We start from the raw sequence: 23,140 nt of genomic DNA on the forward strand, positions 1-23,140 counted from the left end.
GTGTTTTTTGTCTCCAAAGGCAGGTGAATCAGCTGTCATGCAAACACACGCTATATAATAGTTTTAAAAAAACAGATCTACCTCTGAGTTTCAGTATGATAATTTATTTATTTCCAACACACACACACACAAAACTAAGATAATGCTACATTATTGGCTCTGTATGTTGCATCTTCAAAAAAGGCACCTTGAGGCTTCAAAGTTTTATTTTTCTCCGACAGCAAAAGGAAACATGATTGATTTTTAAAGTAGCAAAAGTCCCTAATGGCACAGTCCTAGGATTCCTGGGTGATTGCACCAGGGGCCATGCAATATTTCAGACCTCCACCTTGGAGAAAATTGATAGAAAGGAGGAGAGGGCTGTCAATGGCTATTAGCCATGATTGCTCCGCCTCCATTGACAGAGGCAGCAATGAATCTGGCTACCAGTTGCTGGAAACCACAGGAGGGGAGAAGGCCCTAGTGGTCGGGTCCTGCTTGTGGGTTTTCCCCTTGAGGCATCTGGTTGGCAACTGTGAGAGCAGGACGCAGGACTAGATGGGCCACTGGCCTGATCCAGCAGGCTCTTCTTATGTTCTTCGAGAAGTTTTTTCTGTTTCTCATATACTAGAACCAGGGAACCATCCAATAATCCAGTATACCTACTGGATCACCTTATCCCATGTTCCCCATCATCAACTTCAATCAGCGGAACTGGCACGATAGGTGCCACGTAATACCCATTCCGCATTTGCAAGAACTTTATCATTTAGCGTGGCAGCACCTATACTTTGGAACTCCCTGCCTCTTGATATCAAGCAGGCGCCTTCACTGTACTCTGTATGGTGCCTGCTTAAAAAATAATTATTTATTTAGACACCCCTACCCAGATGCTTAGAAAGCAGAGGTGAATATTAGTATTTTGCTATTTTGACTTTATGTTTTAAACTATTGTTGTAATTTTTACTTGGTTTTTCAAAATATTTTTGTAAACCACTTTGAGGTTTTACAATCAAGCGGTGTATAAATTTTATGAAATACATACATGAACATTGGAAGATTCAGGGTAGACAAAAGAAAATGGGTCCCCCCCCTTCCAGATAGCAACTAGTTAATCTGTGGAACTCACTTCCATGAGATGTAACAATGACCATCTCAAAAAAAAAAAAAAAGAATTAGATAAATTAATGGAGGGGTATCAATAGCTACTACTCATAGTGGCAGAGTAGCACCTTCAGCATCAATGCGAGATGTCCATCTCTATATATGTTGTTGTGGGTATAGGGTGGGGTGGGGTCACTCTGGATGATGCCCTGAGCCCCTTCCAGTTCTTAGGATCCTGTATCTGTGTATCCTGTATCTGTGTGGATTGAAGGTATAAGGGAGCAAGCTTGCCGAACCCCTATATTAAGGTAATGACCTTGGCTAGCTAGTTACCAAAGAAGCATTACCAAAGAAGGTGCTCTGTGCCATAGAACAAATGGGAGGGTTGCCAGTTTTTCCCCCATGTGTGGGTGTGTCCGTGGATTCGGACTTCTGGGGATGTCTCTGATGCACCCAGCTTACACGGCAAAGTGTTTCATTGTGCAGTGTGAATGGCCTATCCCATAATAACAGTGAGCTTCATTCATGCCAACAGAATTCTGTTGTGAGCTCCATTTAACCAGAGGCATCTAAACCAGGATGATCCCTTTGTCAGCATTATTCAGTTAGGACGCCAGATAGATAAGCACTACACCGCCACACACACACACACAACCAGCTACCGCAGGACTGCCGCAGGCACTTGCCGGTCCTAGTAGCCACAAGTGGTCAACTTCCAGTGAACATAATTCTCTATGTGCGTATACATGTGCTCTCGCGAGTCGACACGAGGCCTGAAACTGAGGTATCCACAGCAGCCAGAGCGATGATAACGATATAGAAAGGCAGAGGCTCATCAAACCACTAGAAACACTATTCTGAGATTGGTTTGAAGAACAGAAGTTAAGAGTGTCACAATCTCCAGTTGCAATGGGAAAATCATTGATCCAAACAGATTTAAGATATTCTCCACGCTACCAAAAAAGAAGGGGGGAGGGGGAGAGAAGTCTACTTAAGCACGCTCAATTTCACATCAGACCCTAGTTTTCATACTTGATTTCGGCTCTAAGCTCGTTGGTGATGTAGCTCGTCAGCATGCAAAGCAGCTGGTCTTGGATGGCTCTGTTGCCCATGACCAGGGCTATGAGCTGCGCTGTATCGGTCCAGTCTAAATTCCCAATGATGGCGTAGGCGTTGTCGTACAGCCGCTGCTGCTCCGTGGGAGGCAGTTCCAGGATGATCTGAGGGATGGGCTGAAACTGCCCAGAGGTCATCCAGGCGCCAAGCAAGCCCCCAACAGCGCCCCCTAGGAAAGCAGCACAGAAATGTATTTTAAGCCACACGTCGCTCACCAATGCCAAACACCCCCATGTGGCAAATCATGTGCAGATGCACAGAATCCAGGGTGCAAACCTCCTGATGGGGATGAAGACCAGAATTTGGCTTTAGGGTATTTTGTTTCATATATTGGTTGCTGTTACATTTTGATGGCATATTATTAAGGCTGCAACTCTAACCTTGGAGTCAGCCCCATTGACCTTGACAGGCCTTATTTTTGAGTAGACATGGTTAGGCTTGTGCTATGAATTTATTGTTGCCACCCCATCTTGCAGGGCTGGTTTTTTGTTTCCTGTTTTTGAGCAAAATCAGGATATTAACATTCTAATTCGCTTGTTCTCCAAATTGGGAAGTACTATCCCCTCCCCTGGGAATTGTTAAGAGGCAAGTGCAGGGCAGCGCTGGAAGAGTAAAAGACTATCAGACTTTTGAAAAGCTGGTATCACTGGACCAAGGGCATGAACTTTGTTCAAAACAAATAGTTTGGATTTGGAATAAATGTGCAATTCGTTGTTGCCATTTTAAATTTTATAGTGCCATGCAAACCACTATGGAGCCAAGTTGGGTTGCGGGGTCCGAAAAAGTTTGGGAATCGCTAGCTCTAAAGCAAAAAGGCAAGGTAGTTTCTACAGACCCTCTGCAAAAAGAGAGCCTCACTTACCGACGGCTATGCCAGGAGGGCCACCCACCAAGCCTCCCAAGAAAGCAGTTGCCCCAGCCACGATCGCTCCTCGCCCCGAATGCTTGAAGGCCGCCCTCATTTTCCGCTCGTCAGACACATGGCATAGGAGCTGCATGACATCGTTCACGCTGACCGGCATCTTGCGTAGCTCACACCTTGAAAGCAGATGGAAAGGTAAAGGTACCCATGACCGTTAGGCCCAGTTGCAGACGACTCTGGAGTTGCACGCTCATCTCGCTTTACTGGCCAAGGGAGCCGGCGTTTGTCCGCAGACAGTTTTTCCAGGTCATGTGGCCAGCATGACTAAGCCACTTCTGGCGAACCAGAGCAGCGCACGGAAACGCCATTTACCTTCCCGCCGGAGTGGTACATATTTATCTACTTGCACTGGTGTGCTTTCGAACTGCTAGGTGGGCAAGAGCTGGGACTGACCATTGTGGGGATTTGAACCACCGACCTTCTGATCGGCAAGCCCTAGGCTCTGTGGTTTAGACCACAGCGCCACCTGTGCCCATTATGGAAAGCTACAACACCTTAATAGAAATGCGAGAGAACCTAACTTAGGCTCAAGGGCCACATTCCACCATGAGCAACTTTCTTCTGGGTGGGGGTGCACCCCAATGGTGGGCAGGGTGTAGCGGATGTGACTCAGACAGCAGGCAACTGTGAAAAAGTATACACATGCTTCCATCCAAGCAAGCAAAGAGGCGCTGTCGAAGTTCAAAGGCACATTCCAACCAGGCAAAAAGGCCCTGAGATGGACCACTGAGAGAACCCTGAGGACCAGCCAGAGAGGTCTGGAGGGGCAGAATTGGTCCCTGGGCCTGAGGCTCCCAACCCCTAACCTAAGAGCTCTTTTATACCCCATGTAGCTGCTGCCCATCTCTATTTACGAAAATATTTGTATAGCGCTTTATCATTAAAAAATATCAAAGCAGTTTACAGCACCAGATATCAATTAATCAGTGTGAAAGGATGTTTTCTTAATTGCTTCATTGCCACGCTTGCTGGGGCTGAGGGGAAGTATAGTTCTGCAATATCTGGAGGGCCAAATGTTTCCTATACTCAATGTAGGAGGTCGCAAGTTCAATCCACCACACCTCTAATTAAAGGCAATCTTGGGTAACAAGATTATTATTATTTTGCCTTTTCCCCAGACAGGGACCCAAGGCACATTACAGAGAAAAATGCACATACACAGATAAAATTGAAAAGATAATCATTAATAGTAATTAAACATCAAGACAATCAAAATACTATTAAAACAAAGATCTATTAAAAATACAGGTAACAATAAAAACATAACAGCACCAGACCTTTCTAAAAACAGTCAGTTCCTAAAGGCCTGTTGCAATAAATCCACCTTCACCTGCCAGTGAAAGGGCAACAAGGAGGGAAGCGGTCTAACACCTTTAGGAAGGGAGTCCCAAAGTCTGGGAGCAGCCACCAAGAAGGCCCTCTCCCATGTCCTCTCTCATCCCTGCTGAAGACCTCAGAGAGAGATTCTCTGTCGGAAGAGGAACAGTCTGCACAAAACACTTAGCCATGGTTGAGTTGTCCCACAGATGTTCAGACAAACCATGGCTAGTGTCTCCCAAATTTGCCTTGCTTCCCAGCTGCTCTTGTCTTGTGCCTTTGTGGTTCTGGGTGGCGTTTTGGTGGTCAAATTAAGGAAAGCTCCTAGGTTTACGTGCATTACCGAACCACAGTTAAAACAAACCAAGGTTCCTAAGTCAACAACAAACCATGGCTCCAGATCACCATTTGTTAGAAGTAAAGAAACCATCATTAAGCCACTGGGCAGGATTCACATATAGCATCACGCCATGATTTAGTGTTGTGGGGAAACCAGGCACTGGAGTAGGTAAACCAATGGTCTGTGAGACCAAGCAGATTTACTTGCAAGCACGTCAATGGGCTTTACTTCCTGGGGGGGGGGAAAGGCTTCATTGTCATCTTAAATTTCCAGCTCTCATGACTGCAGAAGTGGTGGTGGTAGGGGAATTAAAAATTCTCAGAATAAGTTTTTTTGTGGTTGCAAAATAGGAGTTCTGATCTGTTCCTGGTTTTGCAGACAGAGCAAACCTTCCATGGTTTCATCATTCTCATTGCAATCCAGAAACTCCCAGCTTTGCAAAAAACAAACAAACAAAAAAAACAAACACCTTAGAGTTCGTGGGATTGATGCCCTTACACAAAAAGATTGCTTCACGGGCATGATCACAGAAGTGATCTCACTCCCAAACCACAGGAGACTATTGCGATTCGAACACCTGCTCTGAAACCCAGCCACACCTGAGGTCCTTCATAGCGGATTCAGATTCCTTTGATTTTTGCAGGGATTAAGAACCCACCAGTTGCCTGCATATTGGGGGGTTTCCCCTCTCGTTTGATAGAAACCGCTCTGGCTTCCTTCTTATTCGCCCCGCCAGAGATTTTGCATTAGCCACGCTGCCTGTCAAAACAACCACGCCTGGGGCTTCTGTCGTTCAGCCCCCGCCCTCCCCTTCCAAGTATCAGGCAAAAGTCCCTCCCTGCATTTCAGTCCACAGCCTCCAGCAGTGGACAGACAAGTGGCCACGCATTGCTAGCTACGGTCTTTCTGTTGTCATCAGCGGGGCCAAAGCAAGAGAAATCCGTAGTGTTTAGCCGTGATTTTCAGAGCAGCAGAGCTGATCGTTCAGAATCGCTGCGCGCTTCCTGCAAAGGAGGGTCCCAGTCCACGCCAGCTGCTAGTCCGCAAGCCTAAACTCTCACTTACCTGAGAGGAAGCCCTTTTAACCAGCCTGGAAAGGCTTGACCTGGAAACCCGTTAGTCCTTGCGAATGTGCTTCTTTAATTTTTGGACTACAATTCCCAGCACGCAAAGCCGTGAGCAAGGGGTGATGGGAGATGTAGTCGGCGCCTTTGCAAAGCGGCCTCGGAGGGGATGGGGAGCCCCTTCCGTCCAGCCCCGGCAGGCAAACAGGGCGCTTTCCTCGAGTCTCTCCCCAACCCCCTTTGCAAACTCCTACTCTCCGCCCCGGGGCCATGCAATTCGCCCCCGGATCCGGAAGCCTTCCTCCCTCGGCCCGGGTCTGCGCGCACAACTCCGTCTCGGCCCAGCCGGGTCTCCGAGGTCGCTCCCGCCCAGCCGCGGGGGATCACAGAGGGCGGATCTGGGCCTCGCTTTGCGTCCCGACGCACAGCCACGGTTGCAACTGCGCCGAGCTTGCTCAAGTTTCCGAAATGTCGGCGGGTCTGGGGCACCGAAGCCCCAGCTGCAAACTATAGGGCTAGCTTGTCTTTCTCTTGCGCCGCTGTCAGGGCTCCTGTGCTTGCAACAGCTGCTTTTTAACAGGCAGGCGTTCTGCAGGTGAAGAGCTTTGCGGCTGCGCCTCCTGAGTCCCGGTGTGCCAGAGGCGCCGGAAGAAGCGGAAAGCTTTTGCGGAGAAGGATTAAATCTGTCCGCTTTCCACGCGCGCCTCCTTCCTCGTTTTGCCTTGGAAATGCTTAGGGTGGACGTCTCCCCTCCCCTTTGGAAAATAATAATACTTTATTATAGATAGGCAATACATAATTATTCAATAAATATATTAGCTTTAAATATGTTAAGTATATTAACACACACATATGATAAGTGTTGTTGTTTTTAATGTCTTGCCCACCCTTTATCAGCAAACCCAGGGGAAGTTTACGACAATTTAAATTCCAGTATGAATAAACGTGTTTCCATTTGTTTTCTTCCTTTAAAGCTGTCTCTCCTGCCTTCCCAAGCAACTCGAATTTCATGCTAAACTCTTTCTACTTATGCTTATATATACTGTAGTATCTAGCAACCTTCCACATACATGATCTTATTGATCCTTAAAACGGCCCTGCAAGGTACGCACATATTAGCATTATTATATCACAAGGATCAGGAGCTGCTGAGAGACAAGATTTAGGGTGCTTGGAGGTCTGTGGTCCTGGGCGTCGGATGACTCCAGGGGGTCGTACACTCGGTGGGGTGGGGCCAGCAAAGTGGAGTTTTTTAGCTGCCTCAATTGCAACTTTTAGCTGCCTCAATTGCAACATCAGTATTGTCCGCTGCCCTGAGGGCATTGATCTTGCGGATTTCCTCAATGGTCAGTATTGTAATCCTAGGGCTCTTTAAGCCTTCCCTTCTGTTTCTTTCTGTCAATTCACATTCTTGCATTGTGCTGCTTCTAGCCAGCTCTGCTTTTAAAAGGTTCTACATACTGGAACACTCTTTCAGACTGTCTGCTTGTCCACTTCACCTGATTCTGAATTCTTCATTCTCCATACCACCTTCCTCTTCTCTTTTCTCCTGTCTTTTCTTCCTCAGTCTCTTTGCTTTGGGGGTTGGGTAGGGGGAACCTCATTTAGCCCTGGTGCAGTTGCTGCATAGGGTGGAGGGGGGCTAAGTATTCCCCCCACCTTTTCCTGGGTCTGGCAAGACTGCTGTTTTTTTTTTCTAACTTGTACTTGCTGCCATACTGGGCACAGTTTGGCATGGCACGGGTAATCAAACCCCTAATTATTTTGGCTGGGTCCTCTTCGAAAGGATTCTGATTTAAGGTGCTTGGAGGTCTGTGGTCCTGGGCGTCGGATGACTCCAGGGGGTCGTACACTCAGTGGGGTGGGGCCATCAATTGTCCGCTGCCCTGAGGGCATTTATCTTGTCCACTTTCTAAATTAATTCTGAATTCTTCATTCTCCATATCACCTTCTTCCTCAATTTCCTCTTCTCTTTCTTTTCTCCCTCAGTCTCTTTGCGTGGGGGTTGGGTAGGGGGAACCTCATTTAGCCCTGGTGCAGTTGCTGCATATTCCTCCTTTGTCTTCAGTGTCTGGCAAGACTGCTGGTTTTTTTTTCTAACTTGTACTTGCTGCCATACTGGGCACAGTTTGGCATGGCACGGGTAATCACAGTTCTACTTTTCCTAAGCCATGGGGGACGGTCAGGAACTTCACATAAGTGTTGAAGTCTATTTTTTTCTTCAGGTTTTTGATACTGGGATACTGGGACACTCCCTCCTCCTAACGTCATTTCCTCACTCAGTCACAGACCACACGTTGCTTCCAACCTCTCACACACTCAAAACATTCACTGGAGTGGCCCCACACACACATTCCGAAAAACCCATGCACCTCCCCCAATCCCCTTTTTATGAAAACCAAACAACCAACCGGCAGCGCTTCACAACTTCGACCGGGGCCCAAGAGCACTTTTTTTTTTTTTACTGCTTCTTCTGGGCACAAAACCAACAACCAACCACAACCGGCAGTGCTTAGACTTCGACCAGGGCCCAGCAGCACCCTTTCTGCTGCTTTTTTGGGCAAAACCAAAACCAGTGGCACCTTTTACTGCCCTACTGGTGGAGCTGATCAAACTCTCTTTGCTCCCACCTATCCCTGTGGAGCTTACCTTTATCCTCGAGGTACCTTCTTTCTGCACGGCCGTTGCTTTTTCTCCGGTCCTTGCAGTGTGTCCACTCAGGAACGGGTGGCAATTCCTCCCACGAACTTGGCAGGATGTGCACTGGAACTGCTGACACGAACCAAGCTGTTCACCGCAGGGACGCCTTGAACCCACATCCCTTATCCTCAGGGAATCTGTTTTTCCCGGCCAAACGGACCAAGAAATGTAGCCTTATGAGGCTTTGCCCTCGGGTGGGAAAAATATTGCGCCCGGGAAAGGGAAGTGGGAGTCAACAGACACTCAAGGAATAGTTTCGGAGAAAAGGCTTTTATTTCTACCATCCATGAACTGGTAGAAGGAGCAAGTGTGATAAGTCACAAAAAGCATGCACGAGTTCACAATCATGTGCACAAGCATATATACCCCTTTCTAGTTCCCTCCCCCTTTCTCCTCCCTCAGGAGTCCTGCCCCATGTTGAGGTTCCTGAGCATGTACAGAAAGCTGTCTTGGGACTAATGTGGACTCTTGGCACCCTTCCCAGGAAAGGGGGGGGGGAGTTTCAGAGTGTTCAGATATGTTTCAATCTCTTGTTCTGGCATTGTTCCCGGACAGAAAGCAAGTTGCAATGTGGTTCTTTAGCAAGACCAGAAGGCATGAGAAAGGCCTGAGAAACAATGGACTGTTCTCTACCTTTGTTACAGCAGAGCGGAATGTTTCTGATGCTTAGCTGCTGAGAAAATGATTTTGAAAAGCTTTGAGAAGCTTTGAGCCTGCTTTTGGGGGGGGTGACTTCGGGCCTAGGTGAGGTCACCTGTCCTCACCTTCATTCCTTCAATAGAACCGGAGAGTTGTTGGAAGGGACCTTGAGGAGTCATCAAGTCCAACTCCTGCTGCTTAAATGCAGGCTCTATTATGCAGGATGTGACCTGGAGTCTTTGCTGGCCTGATGCACCCCCCCCCCCCGGCAGATGTAGTTGGGTCACTTCGCATACAAAAAAATGGAGGGCGGGGAGCACACCAGGAAACCAAGGATGTTGATGAATTTTGTTGGGGGGGGGGTCAGAACAGCAGGAGGTGAGAGGTTGCCTCTGAAATTGCTTTTGTTACATAAACAGCCCCATCTGGCGGTTGCATTAAAATTTCGCCCTGTAACATGCCCAGCAGTGTTTGGCTAGTAGAAACTCTCTTAAGGACACATGAAGATCAATCTGCATGTGGTCATGGGAAACTTATATCTCCAAATGCACCTGTCCTCCAGGAACGACAAGGATGTGATGGAAAGTACAGGCAATGGATAGGAGTCTTCCTTCCTCTTGGTGCTCTTACACTTCACTGTCTCAGAGCCAGGTTCCCTTTGAAGAGAAGAAGAGTTTGGATTTGATATCCCGCTTTATCACTACCCGAAGGAGTCTCAAAGCGGCTCACATTCTCCTTTCCCTTCCTCCCCCACAACAAACACTCTGTGAGGTGAGGGGCTGAGAGACTTCAAAGAAGTGTGACTGGCCCAAGGTCACCCAGCAGCTGCATGTGGAGGAGCGGAGACCGAACCCAGTTCCCCAGATTACGAGTCTACCGCTCTTAACCACTACACCACACTGGCTCTCTGATGCCGCATCAGAGCATCCCTAGGGCATCACCCACAGTGTAGTTTAATGAGCATAGGAAACTTCCCATGCCTTCATTGTCCATATGATGCTCTCCTCCAAAATGCTGCCTTCCCACACTTTTTACCTCCTCAGTCAAGATTTTCGGGCTACCCCTGATATAAGAAAACCTGGATTGCGGGAGGGGGGAGTGTAGCAAGGAGGAGAGCATCGTATGAACCACAGAGAATGAATGGACGTACAGGAAACTCCCTAGCCATATTAAGTGGCATTATGGATGAGCTCTGGGAGAGTGATGGAGGGAAGAATCATAGAATCATAGAGTTGGAAGAGACCACAAGGGCCATCGAGTCCAACCCCCTGCCAAGCAGGAAACACCATCAGAGCACTCCTGACGTATGGTTGTCAAGCCTCTGCTTAAAGACCTCCAAAGAAGGAGACTCCACCACACTCCTTGGCAGCAAATTCCACTGTCGAACAGCTCTTACTGTCAGGAAGTTCTTGCTAATGTTTAGGTGGAATCTTCTTTCTTGTAGTTTGGATCCATTGCTCCGTGTCTGCTTCTCTGGAGCAGCAGAAAACAACCTTTCTCCCTCCTCTATGTGACATCCTTTTATATATTTGAACATGGCTATCATATCACCCCTTAACCTCCTCACTCCAGGAAGAGTGGTGGAGGGATAGATGGCAGGTGAGAAAAGTACATGCCTGTGAACCTCTTTTGTGCTTTAGGATTGCATCCACTGCCTGCCTATCCTGGTTTATGCTTGATTGGGGCATTTGAAGGCATAAGTATCCCATCCTATATATGAATTTCAGGATTTTTATCCCCCCCCCCCCTTTCTAACCTACCAGGATACTGAAGTTTTAAATTATATTTGTATAAATATTTATTGATTGCTTTTAACTTTATTGTATTTTACATTGTAAGCCACCTGCATATATTTTATGAATGTGTGGCTCATAAATATTCAAATAAACAAAAAAATTAAAATAAATTGGCTACGTACACATTAGCGACTTAAACCCTAGCAAGGTTGTCTGACCTTCCCAGCTGCATTTCAAGTCATATTTGCACATCACTGGAGGGGTGGGGATATCTTCATCGGATGTGCATTACCTGTTTGGTTTATGTGTGACTGCAGCTTCCCCCTGCAACATGTGCAATGACTGTCTCACATGTGCCCTGCTCAGCTTAACTGCACAGTGAGTATCGCTTACGTTTTTCAACTGGAGGAAGACTGTTTCTCAAGAAACTGCAGGATAGATATGGACTGTGGCTAATGGCATGTGCACTAGGCTTCAATCACCAGCAGTGGGAGCACACTGGCGCCAAAGCAAATGGTAACAGCCCTCAAGTGCAGTTGAAGAACCTGCCCCATTTCTTGTGCTGACGTGAGATTCAGTTCCCCCCTTTTTTTACATGGAACAGGCAGCAAAATGTTGGGCCAGCCAAGTGCAGCAGAATGATGGGATACAGCCATCGGAGACTGGTTCATTAGGGCAAATGGGGCAATGCCCCACCAACCCAACCACACTCTGTCTTCAGCCAGCCCCCACCCAGCCTACCTGCCTACTTCCACTCAGTCCAGTGGGGGATGGCACTGCCCATCACCTTCCTCATCTCAGTATTCCCCTTGTGGAGCTCAGCAGGGAGAAGGCAGATGGGACAAAGTCGGAATGAGTTGGCTCCGCTGGTCATTGGCTCTGGTGCCCTCTACTGTCAGTCTCCCTGCTTTCTGCCCTACCAATCCCAGGGTGTAGGTAGGATATCACATTTTGCATGATTTCCCTCATGAAAAACTCCCTGCATGCAGAATTTCAGAGAACAGCTTGTCTCAGATCCTTTGCTATGGTTAAGCCATCCATCAACAACCCCCACTCCACCCCAGTTATTTCAGCTTTTTCCTCACAGATTTTGCTTTCCCAACCATGATCGCCTCTGCAAACATTCTCACTTTTATACAAAGCCTGCCTTATGACAGAATTCCCAAATGTGGTATTCAGCATTGGACAAATTGCCTACCAAGCCTGCAGTGCTGCCATGTGCCTCCTTTACTATCTCTCAAACGGTAGATGTCTCCCTTTGCTTGTGGCTGTGTGATCTGCCTTGCATGTGCGCTAGGCAAACATTGCCAGCCCGTATTAATTTTCCTTTCCCATGCTAACATTCCCATCATGCTTTGTAGAGAAATCCACAGGGGAGAGCAGATAACGTTGAGTACAAGCACAGAGAACAGAGCACCATGAAAGCAACAAATTATAAACTCCACCAAAGAGAGATTCGCGGCGTTTATTTTATTTCATTTTTTTGCTGTCTCACTCTGCCCCTTCTTCCCCATCAGTAGGATCACAGGCCTGGTACTTTAGTCAAAGCCTGCATCCTTGCCAGCAGGTTCAAGAGAAGCATCTGTGAGCACTAAGTGATTCCTTTCAAGCGGAGATTCTCAGAACGGCGGCAGCAACCAAACGGATTACAGGGGACAAACAGCAGGAGAGAAAAGCCGCTTCACAATAATGCGGCGGAAGACAATGGGGTCGCCGTTCCAGTAGCAAAGCAGTGCATGGGAGGGAATTGCAGTGAAAAGGGAGTCTGGAACTTGTGCACCTTGGGGGCTGCGAAATTTGGCGGGACGCGTGTTCCTCTTGCTTGTTGCTCTACCAGTCAAACAATGAGGCCAAACCCCACATGTGTAAGGGCTGGTAGTACGCTGGCATCTATATATATAACTAAAACAAAAAATAAATAAATCTGCTACCTAATCACACTGCATGCAAAATCAGGAGAACAAAAGGAGTCTGCGATGCTTCTCTTACCAGTGGGGAGATAATTAAGAATGAATGAAATATTGTTCTGTGGATTTGAAACGAAATTGTTCTTAGGAACAATTCGGTTTGTTTTGTTCGGGGTGAAGCTCCTTCCCCCGCCGCTGCCCCCCTTAGGGTTGTCTGCCTATGTGGAGGGGAAGAATTGCATGGCATTTAAATAAATACCCGACGCGATGGCAAACTTTATTTGCATAAACACACAAAACAGGTCCTTCCATTATGATTGCAGGAAAGATTTTTGTCTCTGTCCCAATTCAAAATATTGCAGTCAGTCACTGGAATAGGAAGGGAGAATGCATTAGGGATATCCTACGAGACTACTCAACACCGTCTCACCACCAATCCCCACCCGGGCTCTGAGCCTTTATCCCTTGGGGGTTCCCCTGCTGTTGCCTCACCCCGCCCCCAGCATCCAGCCAGTCCATGACATTTAGGCTGCAAGCACTGAACCAACGAAGTGGTAAGGATTCCACTTTGGGAATTTAGAGGGCAACAGGTGAGGCAAACAACCACTTTGAAAATGTACCTAAATATTCCATACTTTAAAAAACAACAACATGAATTAATATGAATATGACAACTGTGACTATTATTATGTGACCTTTCAGGCCTGTTTTGTGATCTTGTTTGTGGTAGAGTGGGCCCACAAACTGACGTTTTGGGTTCCCCTTTCCTTGCAGTATCTGATGATGAGATGAATGCAGCTGTGCTGCAACAATTTTACAGCTCTTACAATGCCCACCCCCTTTTTAAAAATGGAAATCAAACACATTTCCCCAAGGTACTCAAAGGAATTTGGCTAGCTCGCAATAACTCTTTAGTGTGTCAGCTTCTGTGAGGCACCTAAACCACCTCGTTCTGTTTTCTAATTTCTTGATATCACTAGGGTGTGCTATAGCTCATGAAATCTCACAGAGGTAGCACGTTACCCTATGCTTTAAATTAGGGGAAATCAACTTCAGTGAACAAATACCCACATATGACATGACGCACGTTATCTGGAAAAGGAGGAGATCTGTATTTATTAGTCTACACAGCATTTGTTTTGGAGTCTTCTAAAAATTAAAGCAATTATATATAGCTATAGCATGTTTAAGTGTTCAAAGCACTTTACATACATTATTCTTCCCAGTGCCCCCCCCCCAAAAAATCTTTAGGGATACTCTCATTTTCCTACTCATATTGAAATAGTGCCCCTCAATGAGGCCAAACTTAGATTCACAAAATGTTTAGGGGTATGCGTCCCCCCATAAGAAAACACTGGTTCTTCCTCTCAAAGGCCTTTGACTTTGAAAGAACAGTAGCTCACCTAAGGCCTAGTTCTGACTGAGGGGTATAAGATTATGATTATGATTTACCATGATATGTATGTCCCACTCCAAGGGCTCAAACACATATGCTTCTTTTATCCTCTCAACAGCCCTGTGAGGTAGGATAGGCTGAGAGACAGTGGCTGTTGAGCTTTGTGGCTAAGTGGGGGATTCGAACCCTGGTTTCCCAGGTTCTATTCAAGCACTCCAACTGGACTACTGCAACTTTGAACTGTAGGTGGGGACCCATATGCTCTTCCACAGATTCTCCCATCTCTTTAAAGTATTCTTTATGCCCATTTAAATGATTCATCAATTATAAACTTTTCTTCATTTGGGTGGCAGCCCTACTCTACAGACACCCAAGTTCTCTTCTCACAAAAAAACAAATTTCTGGACTTAATATTCATGGGAGAAAGCACAGAAACCTGCGGACAGTGATGCCAAAACCAAGAGTAAAAGTGTCAAGGGATTATGGGAAAGGAGGAGAACGGCTCCACACCGTCCCTGAGCACAATATTTTTAGCTCGCCGCTTGATTGCTCTGGTATTGTTCCTCCTTGTTCTGTTTTTATTAAGACGCTGCCTTTCAATCTTAATTCATTGGAAAGCTAAAGATGTTTTCTAAAAATAACTTCGGAGCTGCTAAAAAATTCAGCCTTTCACTTGCAAGTTTCTGCCAGCTGGGCCTGTCTTGCTTTAGAACTGACACCCTTGAGAATTTACAAATAGGATTTAAGAAGAAAGGGCGGGGGGAGGAATGAGATGGCTTGTGAGCATGACAAACATACATATATATCCCTAAAAAAAACACAACCACACATCCGACTTCAATTTATAAAAATATTGTGCAGAACCCTCTTTGCGAAAAACAATTATTTTAATTATTTCACTGCTGATTATATTTCCCTAACATTTTCTTTGACTGGGTAAAGGGAAAGGGCAGCGGGGGTGGGGGCGGGGACGGGGAGAGGCATGTCACAGAATTATAGTTGATTTTAGACTACCCATATTAGGCTTTACATTAATATGGTTTTGCGTATTCAGCAGGCCTTTTCCTTGTTCTGTTACCGTGGAACCTTGGTTTTCGAGTGTCTCGGAAGTCAAACGTTTTGGTTTTCGAACGCCGAAAACCCGGAAGTAACTGCTTCAGTTTTCAAACGCTTTTCGGAAGTTGAAAGTGCCACATGGCTTCTGTATCGAGTTTTCCCTAAGTAAATGCTTCCAGAAATGCATGCTTCAATTTTCGAATGTTTTGGGAGTCGAACGGTCTTCCAGAATGGATTACATTCAAAATCCGAGGTCCCACTGTATACAAATGAAGAAGCAGGGCTTAATTTGATCCCAGGCTTAATTCTGCAGGCACAGTAGCACAGAAAAACTTCCTGATCCCAAACCAGGTCATTGGTTTCTTTAAGCCAAAGATTGTCTGCAGTGGTGGCAGTTGACCTGTGGACCTCCAAAGATGTTTACTGGACTACAGTTCCCATCATCCCTGACCGCCAGCTGCATTGCCTGGGGCTGATGGAAGCTGGGGGTCCAACATTGTCCAGAGGCCCACAGGTTCCCCATCCTGGGTGTAACACTGACAACTTCTCTCCAGGGATTCAGGCAGGAGTCTCAGCCCTACATGGAAATATGAAAGACTGAATTGGAGATCTTTTGCAGCCAAGGGCATGCTCTAGCAAGGAGCTTCAAGGCCTTCTCCTTAGCCTGAATCTGACCACTGTTTTCAAACCTGCACTGGTACGTTTTGGTTTAAGATTTCCAGAGCAATGCTGAGTACAGTGCTACTCGCAGCAACATAAAGGAAGCGGAAGAGGAAGAAAGCCGTCCAATAAATCTGGCAGTGATGCAGCAACCATGAAAAAATTGGTTCTCTCCCTCCAGCCACCTCTGATTACTGGGCAATGGTTCAAGTACAGTGGTACCTCGGGTTAAGTACTTAATTCGTTCCAGAGGTCAGTTCTTAACCTGAAACTGTTCTTAACCTGAAGCACCACTTTAGCTAATGGGACCTCCTGGTGCCACCGTGCCGCCAGAGCACGATTTCTGTTCTCATCCTGAAGCAAAGTTCTTAACCTGAAGCACTATTTCTGGGTTAGCAGAGTCTGTAACCTGAAGCATATATAACCTGAGGCGTATGTAACCCGAGGTACCACTGTACGCCGGAATGCAGCCCCAGGTTTCATCTCACGGCGTGATCCACAAAACCAGCAAAAAATAAATAAAACAAGGGAAAGCTCCCCCGATTTTCTAGGTCAGGCGTCAGCAAGCTTTTTCAGCCGTGGGCTGGTCCACCGTCCCTCAGACCAAGTGGTGGGCTGGACTATATTGGGGGGGGGGGAATGAACGAATTCCTATGCCCCACAAATAACCCAGAGATGCATTTTAAATAAAAGGACACATTCTACTCATGTAAAAACACGCTGATTCCTGGGCTGTCCGCGGGCCGGATTGAGAAGGTGATTGGGCCGCATCCGGCCCACGGACCTTAGGTTCTCTACTCCTGTTCTAGGTAGGATTTTTTCCCTGGAAGCAATTAACATGGAAATGAGCAGTAAAACATCTGCTGGATTCCACTAGATTTCCACAAGTGGCTTCTACGCCGCGTGAAAGATCACATAAAACATGGAAATTATCAGGCAAGGAAAAGTGGGGGAAATGGAACAAAGCGATCTCTGAAATCAGCCATATTCTCTTCAGCTTCCCTTCTTGCTACTTGTTAAGCTACTTAATTTCTCAGAAATCTGCTGTAGAGACAATGAAGGTCCCCTGAACACCAGTTAAGTACAGGCGAGTAATGAGAATAAATCATAACCACATACCAATTTCCACCACTCTTAGATGGAGTTAGACCTTCGTACATAAATATCCGCTGCAGAAATAAATCAGAGACATTAGCAAGAGCCTTGCCATATGAAGCAGCAGCAGAAGTCTTAACAGTTATCAGGCCAGTTAACAGAATAAACCTATTAAATAAATAAATTTGCTCTCCACCAATTTATGTCACCACTGTACTTAAAAGTGAAACCTTTTAAATGAACAGATTTACTGTGTATGGAGGTCTCCACTGGGCCTGGGTAATTACACAAAGGCAAGGCGTTACTTTTTAAAGTGGATGAATGGGCTGATACTTTTTTGATTTACTGCTAGAAACAGAAAAATGGTAATGGCATGAAATAAGCTTTTGCAAAACCCTTTTGGCAGACGGAAAACGTTTGATTTACCTAGGGCATCCATCAGGTTCTGTATTTTAGATCAAAGCAGATAGATGGCAAGGCAAATGAGTATTATTTTGCAAGGGAGGTGGAGAGGCATGTGTGTTACTGCTTCTCTTGCTTCCTGACTGCTTCCTAGACAACAGACACGAATGTGAATGAAGGGAGAGCAGCAGCAAAATGGGAGGCAGACCCTTGACTGTTGCATCCACTATAGTTGTCATCACCACCACCACCACATTAATTATAATGCAATGCACCAGGTTGAAAGCTCTAGTTTTCAGTGCAAATATCAGCCACCAACAAGAAGGCTCATGCATTCAAAATAGTTTTCTGGGTGCAAACCTGGTGGTGACTTTACGGTGACTCTGTAAACTGCTTAGAGGCAAGACTACTGTAGTTAATCAGTATATAAGGTCCTTAAGGTCCATATATAGCAACACCCTAGAGATCCAGGGCCCTAAGGAAGTTAGATTAGCCTCAACCAGAGCCAGGGCCTTCTCAACACTGGCTCCGGCCTGGTGGAACGCTCTGTCTCATGAGACCAGGGCCTTGCGGGATCTGATTTCTTTCCGCAGGGCCTGTAAGACAGAGTTGTTCCACCTGGCCTTTGGCTTAGAATCAGTTTGATTCCCTCCCCCTCTTTATTTTTCCTTTCTCCTCCTGTGAAGAGGCTGAATCCTAATGTTTTAATGTTTTTATTATTGGTTGTTAGCCACCCTGAGCCCGGTCTTGGCTGGGGAGAGCGGGGTATAAATAAAAATTTATTATTATTATTATTAATGGTTTAAATCAATAAACACAAGTATCAGTGTTGGATGGGAGGAAAACACCCACACACCTTCTATTTGTCTTTGTGTAGCAATATTTTTGCACTTCTATAGATCTAGAAGCAAAACCCTTTGAGATATGGAGGCATGCGGATTTCTGTACTGTACCAGACAGATTTATGTAGTTGAACATACTAATGTCCTTTGACCTGCTTAAAAATAAACATGACCTACCAAATTGTCCTTTTTACGAGTATTTATGGCAGGGGCACTTTGTAAACTTAAGAAGTAATTTCCCCCAAAGGAAATCTGCACTCTCAAACCTTGATAAACTGTTGAAAATGCAAAGTGCTACAAAATGTCATAGTTTCTCTCTCCAGCAGCACCAATCTCTAGCAACATACAAATCTTTTACAGGCTGCATTATCTTTACAGTCAGGTCTTACTAGAAATAGTTATCTGTTGCTTCCAATTAAAAGAAGTAACCAGCATTATACTGGCAAAAAAACTGCATTCTGCATCTGCAAATCCTAAGTGGCAATACACAAACTACAGGACAAATGAAGGCTGCCCCTTCTGTCATTTTATCTTAGCTCAGAAACCTGCAGTCCTGAAACTTTCATCTCTTAGGTTTCTAGTCCTCATGACTAACGTGGCAATAAGGTTAAGAAACCGAGGACAGTATGCTTGAAAAGGCCAAGATAACGAAGCAGTAAATATCAAGAACCCCACATCTCAGTGCTGTTGTCTTAGTCCAGGAGAGCAGGGGTCATGTTGAATACAAGGATCTAGCCTCTGCCTAATGCAAAGGGTGACATCACCACCATAATCCCTTACCTGAGTCCCCCAGATTCAAGTGAGCTGTGTCGTTAGAGATCCTGAACAGCTCAATAGAAAAGCAATTTCAGAATGTAAGGACTAAAATAGAATAATGCAATTATAGTGGGAGCATAAGTAAATTCTGATACATGGAATTGTCCAATTGTGGACCATTAATGATTGAAACAAGAAGATTCCTCATTTCTACTACAGTGGTACCTCGGGTTAAGTACTTAATTAATTCCGGAGGTCCGTTCTTAACCCGAAACTGTTCTTAACCTGCAGCACCACTTTAGCTAATGGGGCCTCCCGTTGCCACCACGCTGCCGGTGCACAATTTCTGTTCTCATCCTGAAGCAAAGTTCTTAACCCGAGGTACTATTTCTGGGTCAGCGGTGTCTGTAACCTGAAGCGTCTGTAACCCGAGGTACCAGTGTACTGCTTTGCCTTCAGGTGCAGATATGCCTAAGGCTGTATAGGAAGGAAGGAAGGAAGGAAGGAAGGAAGGAAGGAAGGAAGGAAGGAAGGAATCTAAATAAATAAATAAATAAATAAAAAAAAATTGTCCAGTAGCACCTTAGAGACCAAATAAGTTTGTTCTGGGTACTGTATAAGCTTTCGTGTGCATGCACACTTCTTCAGATACACTGTAAAGGAATACACAGTTACTTGGGCACAAATTCCATTAAGCTCAACAGAGTTGACACATAAAAGATTGGGCTGTAAAGTCTGCATTGCAAAGCAGAGGGAGAACTTTAAAGATCCTGCTGCAACAGGTTTCCACTCATAAGTAATGACAGGGATGACGATGACAACAACAAACTTCCAACAAAAAATAGTAAAAACACAATACATCAAACACTAAAGACTTCTCTGAACACGGACTATCCTGCTACCATTTTCAGAGACTGGACAATGAAACGTAGTCTTAAGTCTAGCTATGGAAGCCCCACCATGGATAAAAAAGAACAAGATTTCATACACTGGCTACAATCAATTCAGAATAAGGAATCTGGGGGTCCCTTTAACCACACGTTCAGGATTGGGGACTCCTCAGTTAGCAAAACCTGTGGTTCTGACCCTTTTCTGTGGAGTGTTAAGTCTAACCCCTCCTTTACTTGGTCCTTTCTCTTTACAGTCTATTTTTTTAAATAATTTTTATTAAAGTTTCAAAGAAAGAAAAAGAAAAAAGAAAAAAAAATCAAAAAAGATACACAAATACACAATACAAATCTCAAAAAGAGAATAACAAAAACACACACAAAAAACAAGAATCAACAATAAAAAAGAAAACATAACAATTAAAAACAATATCTCTTTTCCATTTCCGTTTTTAAATTTACTTATTTTCTGGACTTCCTCATACCTCCCTCTTTTGTATTCCAATCCAAATTGTTTATCCAGCAATTTCTTTTCCACTTTTTTGATCCCAATCTTTAATTTTAATATAATATTGAAATATATAACTTCAACTTCTTTAAACCTAATCTTTAGTCTTAATGTAATGTAACATTAAAATTTTACCTCTTAATTATCAAATTTCCATTTCATCAAACATCTTTAATCCTAATCTTTAATCTTAGTCTATCATTAACCTTAACCTGTACAGCTGGAAACCGCTTATTTTCAGTCCAACATCACTCTAACATTCTTTAATTTTACAATGCTTCTGAAGATAGTCTTTGAATTTCTTCCAGTCTTCCTCCACAGACTCTTCTCCCTGGTCACGGATTCTACCAGTCATTTCCCCCAGTTCCATATAGTCCATTAGTTTCATCTGCCATTCCTCCAGCGTGGGAAGTTCTTGTGTCTTCCAATACTTTGCGATGAGTATTCTTGCTGCTGTTGTTGCATACATAAAGAAAGGTCTATCCTTTTTTAACACCATTTGGCCGACTATGCCCAGGAGAAAGGCCTCTGGTTTCTTAGGGAAGGTATACTTAAATACCTTTTTTAATTCATTATATATCATTTCCCAGAAAGCCTTAATCTTTGGGCACGTCCACCAAAGGTGAAAAAATGTACCTTCAGTTTCTTTACATTTCCAACATTTATTATCGGGCAAGTGATAAATTTTTGCAAGCTTGACTGGGGTTATGTACCACCTGTATATCATTTTCATAATATTCTCTCTTAAGGCATTACATGCCGTAAATTTCTAAACCTGTGGTCCACAACTGTTCCCAGTCAGCAAACATAATGTTATGTCCAACGTCCTGTGCCCATCTTTCTCTTTACAGTCTAAGCCCATATTGCTCTTGATAGAAACTGCAGTAACTTTGGAAGCCTGAAATGTGTGCATAAGGACAGATCCTACCAGACAAGAGGCAGCTATCTGACATTTTTAAAAGGGCAAATCGAAAGCAATCAACACCCAACAAAATGCTGTTGCGTAGACTGGAGTGATAGCTTAGGATACTATAACGAACCTGGCAAGTGCTGTAGTGTTTTAATGTAAATTAACGCAAGATAATCTCTTTGCATATTTAAGCGATGCACTTCAAATTAATTAATACATATTTAAGAGATGTCTCCTTGAACAGCTGTTATTTACTTCCAGAGTTTCCTCCACATTAACATGGCTTGCTTTGTTCTCCTCCAAAGTTATTCATGCTTCTTATGGTTACTTTGAGAACCCGCATGGTGTAAAATTGAGCATTCCTTTCTCCCAAAGAGATGAGCTGCTCTGATAACTTAATATTTTAACATTAAACATTCAAGCAATTTTCCAAAACAGAAAGGTCAAATCCTACTTACAGCATCTGCTTGCAACAGACAAGCAGATGCTTAACGCTACTACACAAATACTTGCAGCGGTGAACATGATAAAGGGGAGGCAATCAATCTTCCCCTGTGGATTTTAAAATCAGATTTACTTTGATGCTAGCCCACTAAATCCCAGAGTTAGTTCCTTTTTTTTGGTGCCTCATAATTTAAGGCCAAATTATGGGCTTTTCTGCAGCTTCTAAAGTGCTTGGACTTGGTACGTGGAGCTGCAGTAATTAAACAGAGACGCCATGAAGCTTTTGATGCATGTTCTAAATACTGTGCACATTCAGGAAATGGATGTTTCCCCCCCAGGTGCATGCATTCTTCCTCTTTTGCAGCTCACTGGGACATAGTTGCAGCATGCGAATGCTTGTTTTTCTACAGATCTGTGTAAAAAACCATACTCTTAAATTTGCATATTTATTTATTCATCCAGTCATTCATTCATTTATAGACCACCTTTCTGCCAAGGTGATTTTATTATTTTAAAGGACTAAAACAAATGATGTTGAAGAAAATAATAATTTCATAAAACTGTGTCATTTTGATAGTTCCATTTAAAAAATAAATAAAAAATTGGAGCCTATGGCCTAGCTAAACTGAAAAGCCCTGTGCCTAAACTTTCATAGTACAGAACTGTATGTAGTGAATGTTCACTCCAAAACCCTGAAATCTATGGTGGCCATTGTACGCATGAAAAGAGAATCGGCTAGGCATGGCAATTGTGATTAATCTTGAACTGTTTCGCAGGTAGGTGAAATAGGATATTGGGAGACATTTAATGAATAGGAAAATTAGTCAAAGTCTTAAGAAAGAAAGACACTGATAAATGGTTATATGGAATCGCATGATGTTATGATGAAGGCTGATCTGGAGAGCTAAATGGTTTTGACTGGCTCAGGATGGTGACATTGGGGACTCATCTTTGTTGTTGTTTCGTCGTCTTAGTTGTGTTCTACTCTCCATGACCCAATGAACCAGAGCATGCCTTGGAAACTCTTTCTTCTCAAAGCTTCTCCTTTTTTATGTCCGTGGAGTTTTCTTGGCAAAATACTGGAGTAGATTGCTAGTTCCTTCTCCAGGTGGATCACATTTAGTCTAAACTCTCGGCTATGACCTGTCCGTCTTGGGTGGCGCTGCACGGCAGGGAGTTATTCAAGCCCCTTTGCCACGACAAGGCAAGGGAGGGGACTCATCTACACAGCTGCAAATAAACATTTTATAAAGAGCAATATACAAACGTGACACTAGATGGTAACCGTGAGCTATGCAAAATTCAATGTATTTTTCAAAACATTTTTAAAAAAAGCTTTTTCACACCATTTTTAAAAATG

At 44.6% G+C, this 23,140-nt stretch overlaps 2 protein-coding genes across 3 annotated transcripts in view; both read right to left on the reverse strand.

Annotated features, from left to right (window-relative positions):
* LOC308482453 (protein C19orf12 homolog) overlaps positions 1-23,140 on the reverse strand; it is an 84,411-nt gene that overhangs the window by 14,318 nt on the left and 46,953 nt on the right. The window contains exon 1 of one of the 2 annotated variants that reach the window (XM_081015573.1): positions 10,578-10,669. The exons of the other annotated variant lie outside the window; for it this stretch is intronic. The gene's annotated coding sequence lies outside the window, so the exon portion shown is untranslated. Of the gene's footprint in view, positions 1-10,577; positions 10,670-23,140 lie in introns of those variants that run through there. 2 annotated transcript variants of the gene reach the window in all.
* On the reverse strand, positions 89-6,176 carry LOC308482452 (protein C19orf12 homolog). The gene is made up of 3 exons (XM_081015570.1): positions 5,844-6,176; positions 3,062-3,237; positions 89-2,368 (listed from the first exon to the last, which is right to left on the reverse strand). The coding sequence occupies exons 2-3, from the start codon at positions 3,219-3,221 to the stop codon at positions 2,103-2,105; spliced, it is 426 nt and encodes a 141-aa protein (XP_080871696.1). The 5' UTR covers positions 3,222-3,237; positions 5,844-6,176; the 3' UTR covers positions 89-2,102.

Source organism: Podarcis pityusensis, assembly GCF_964106645.2.
Source record: "Podarcis pityusensis genome assembly, chromosome: 8".
NCBI classification, from domain to species: domain Eukaryota; kingdom Metazoa; phylum Chordata; class Lepidosauria; order Squamata; family Lacertidae; genus Podarcis; species Podarcis pityusensis.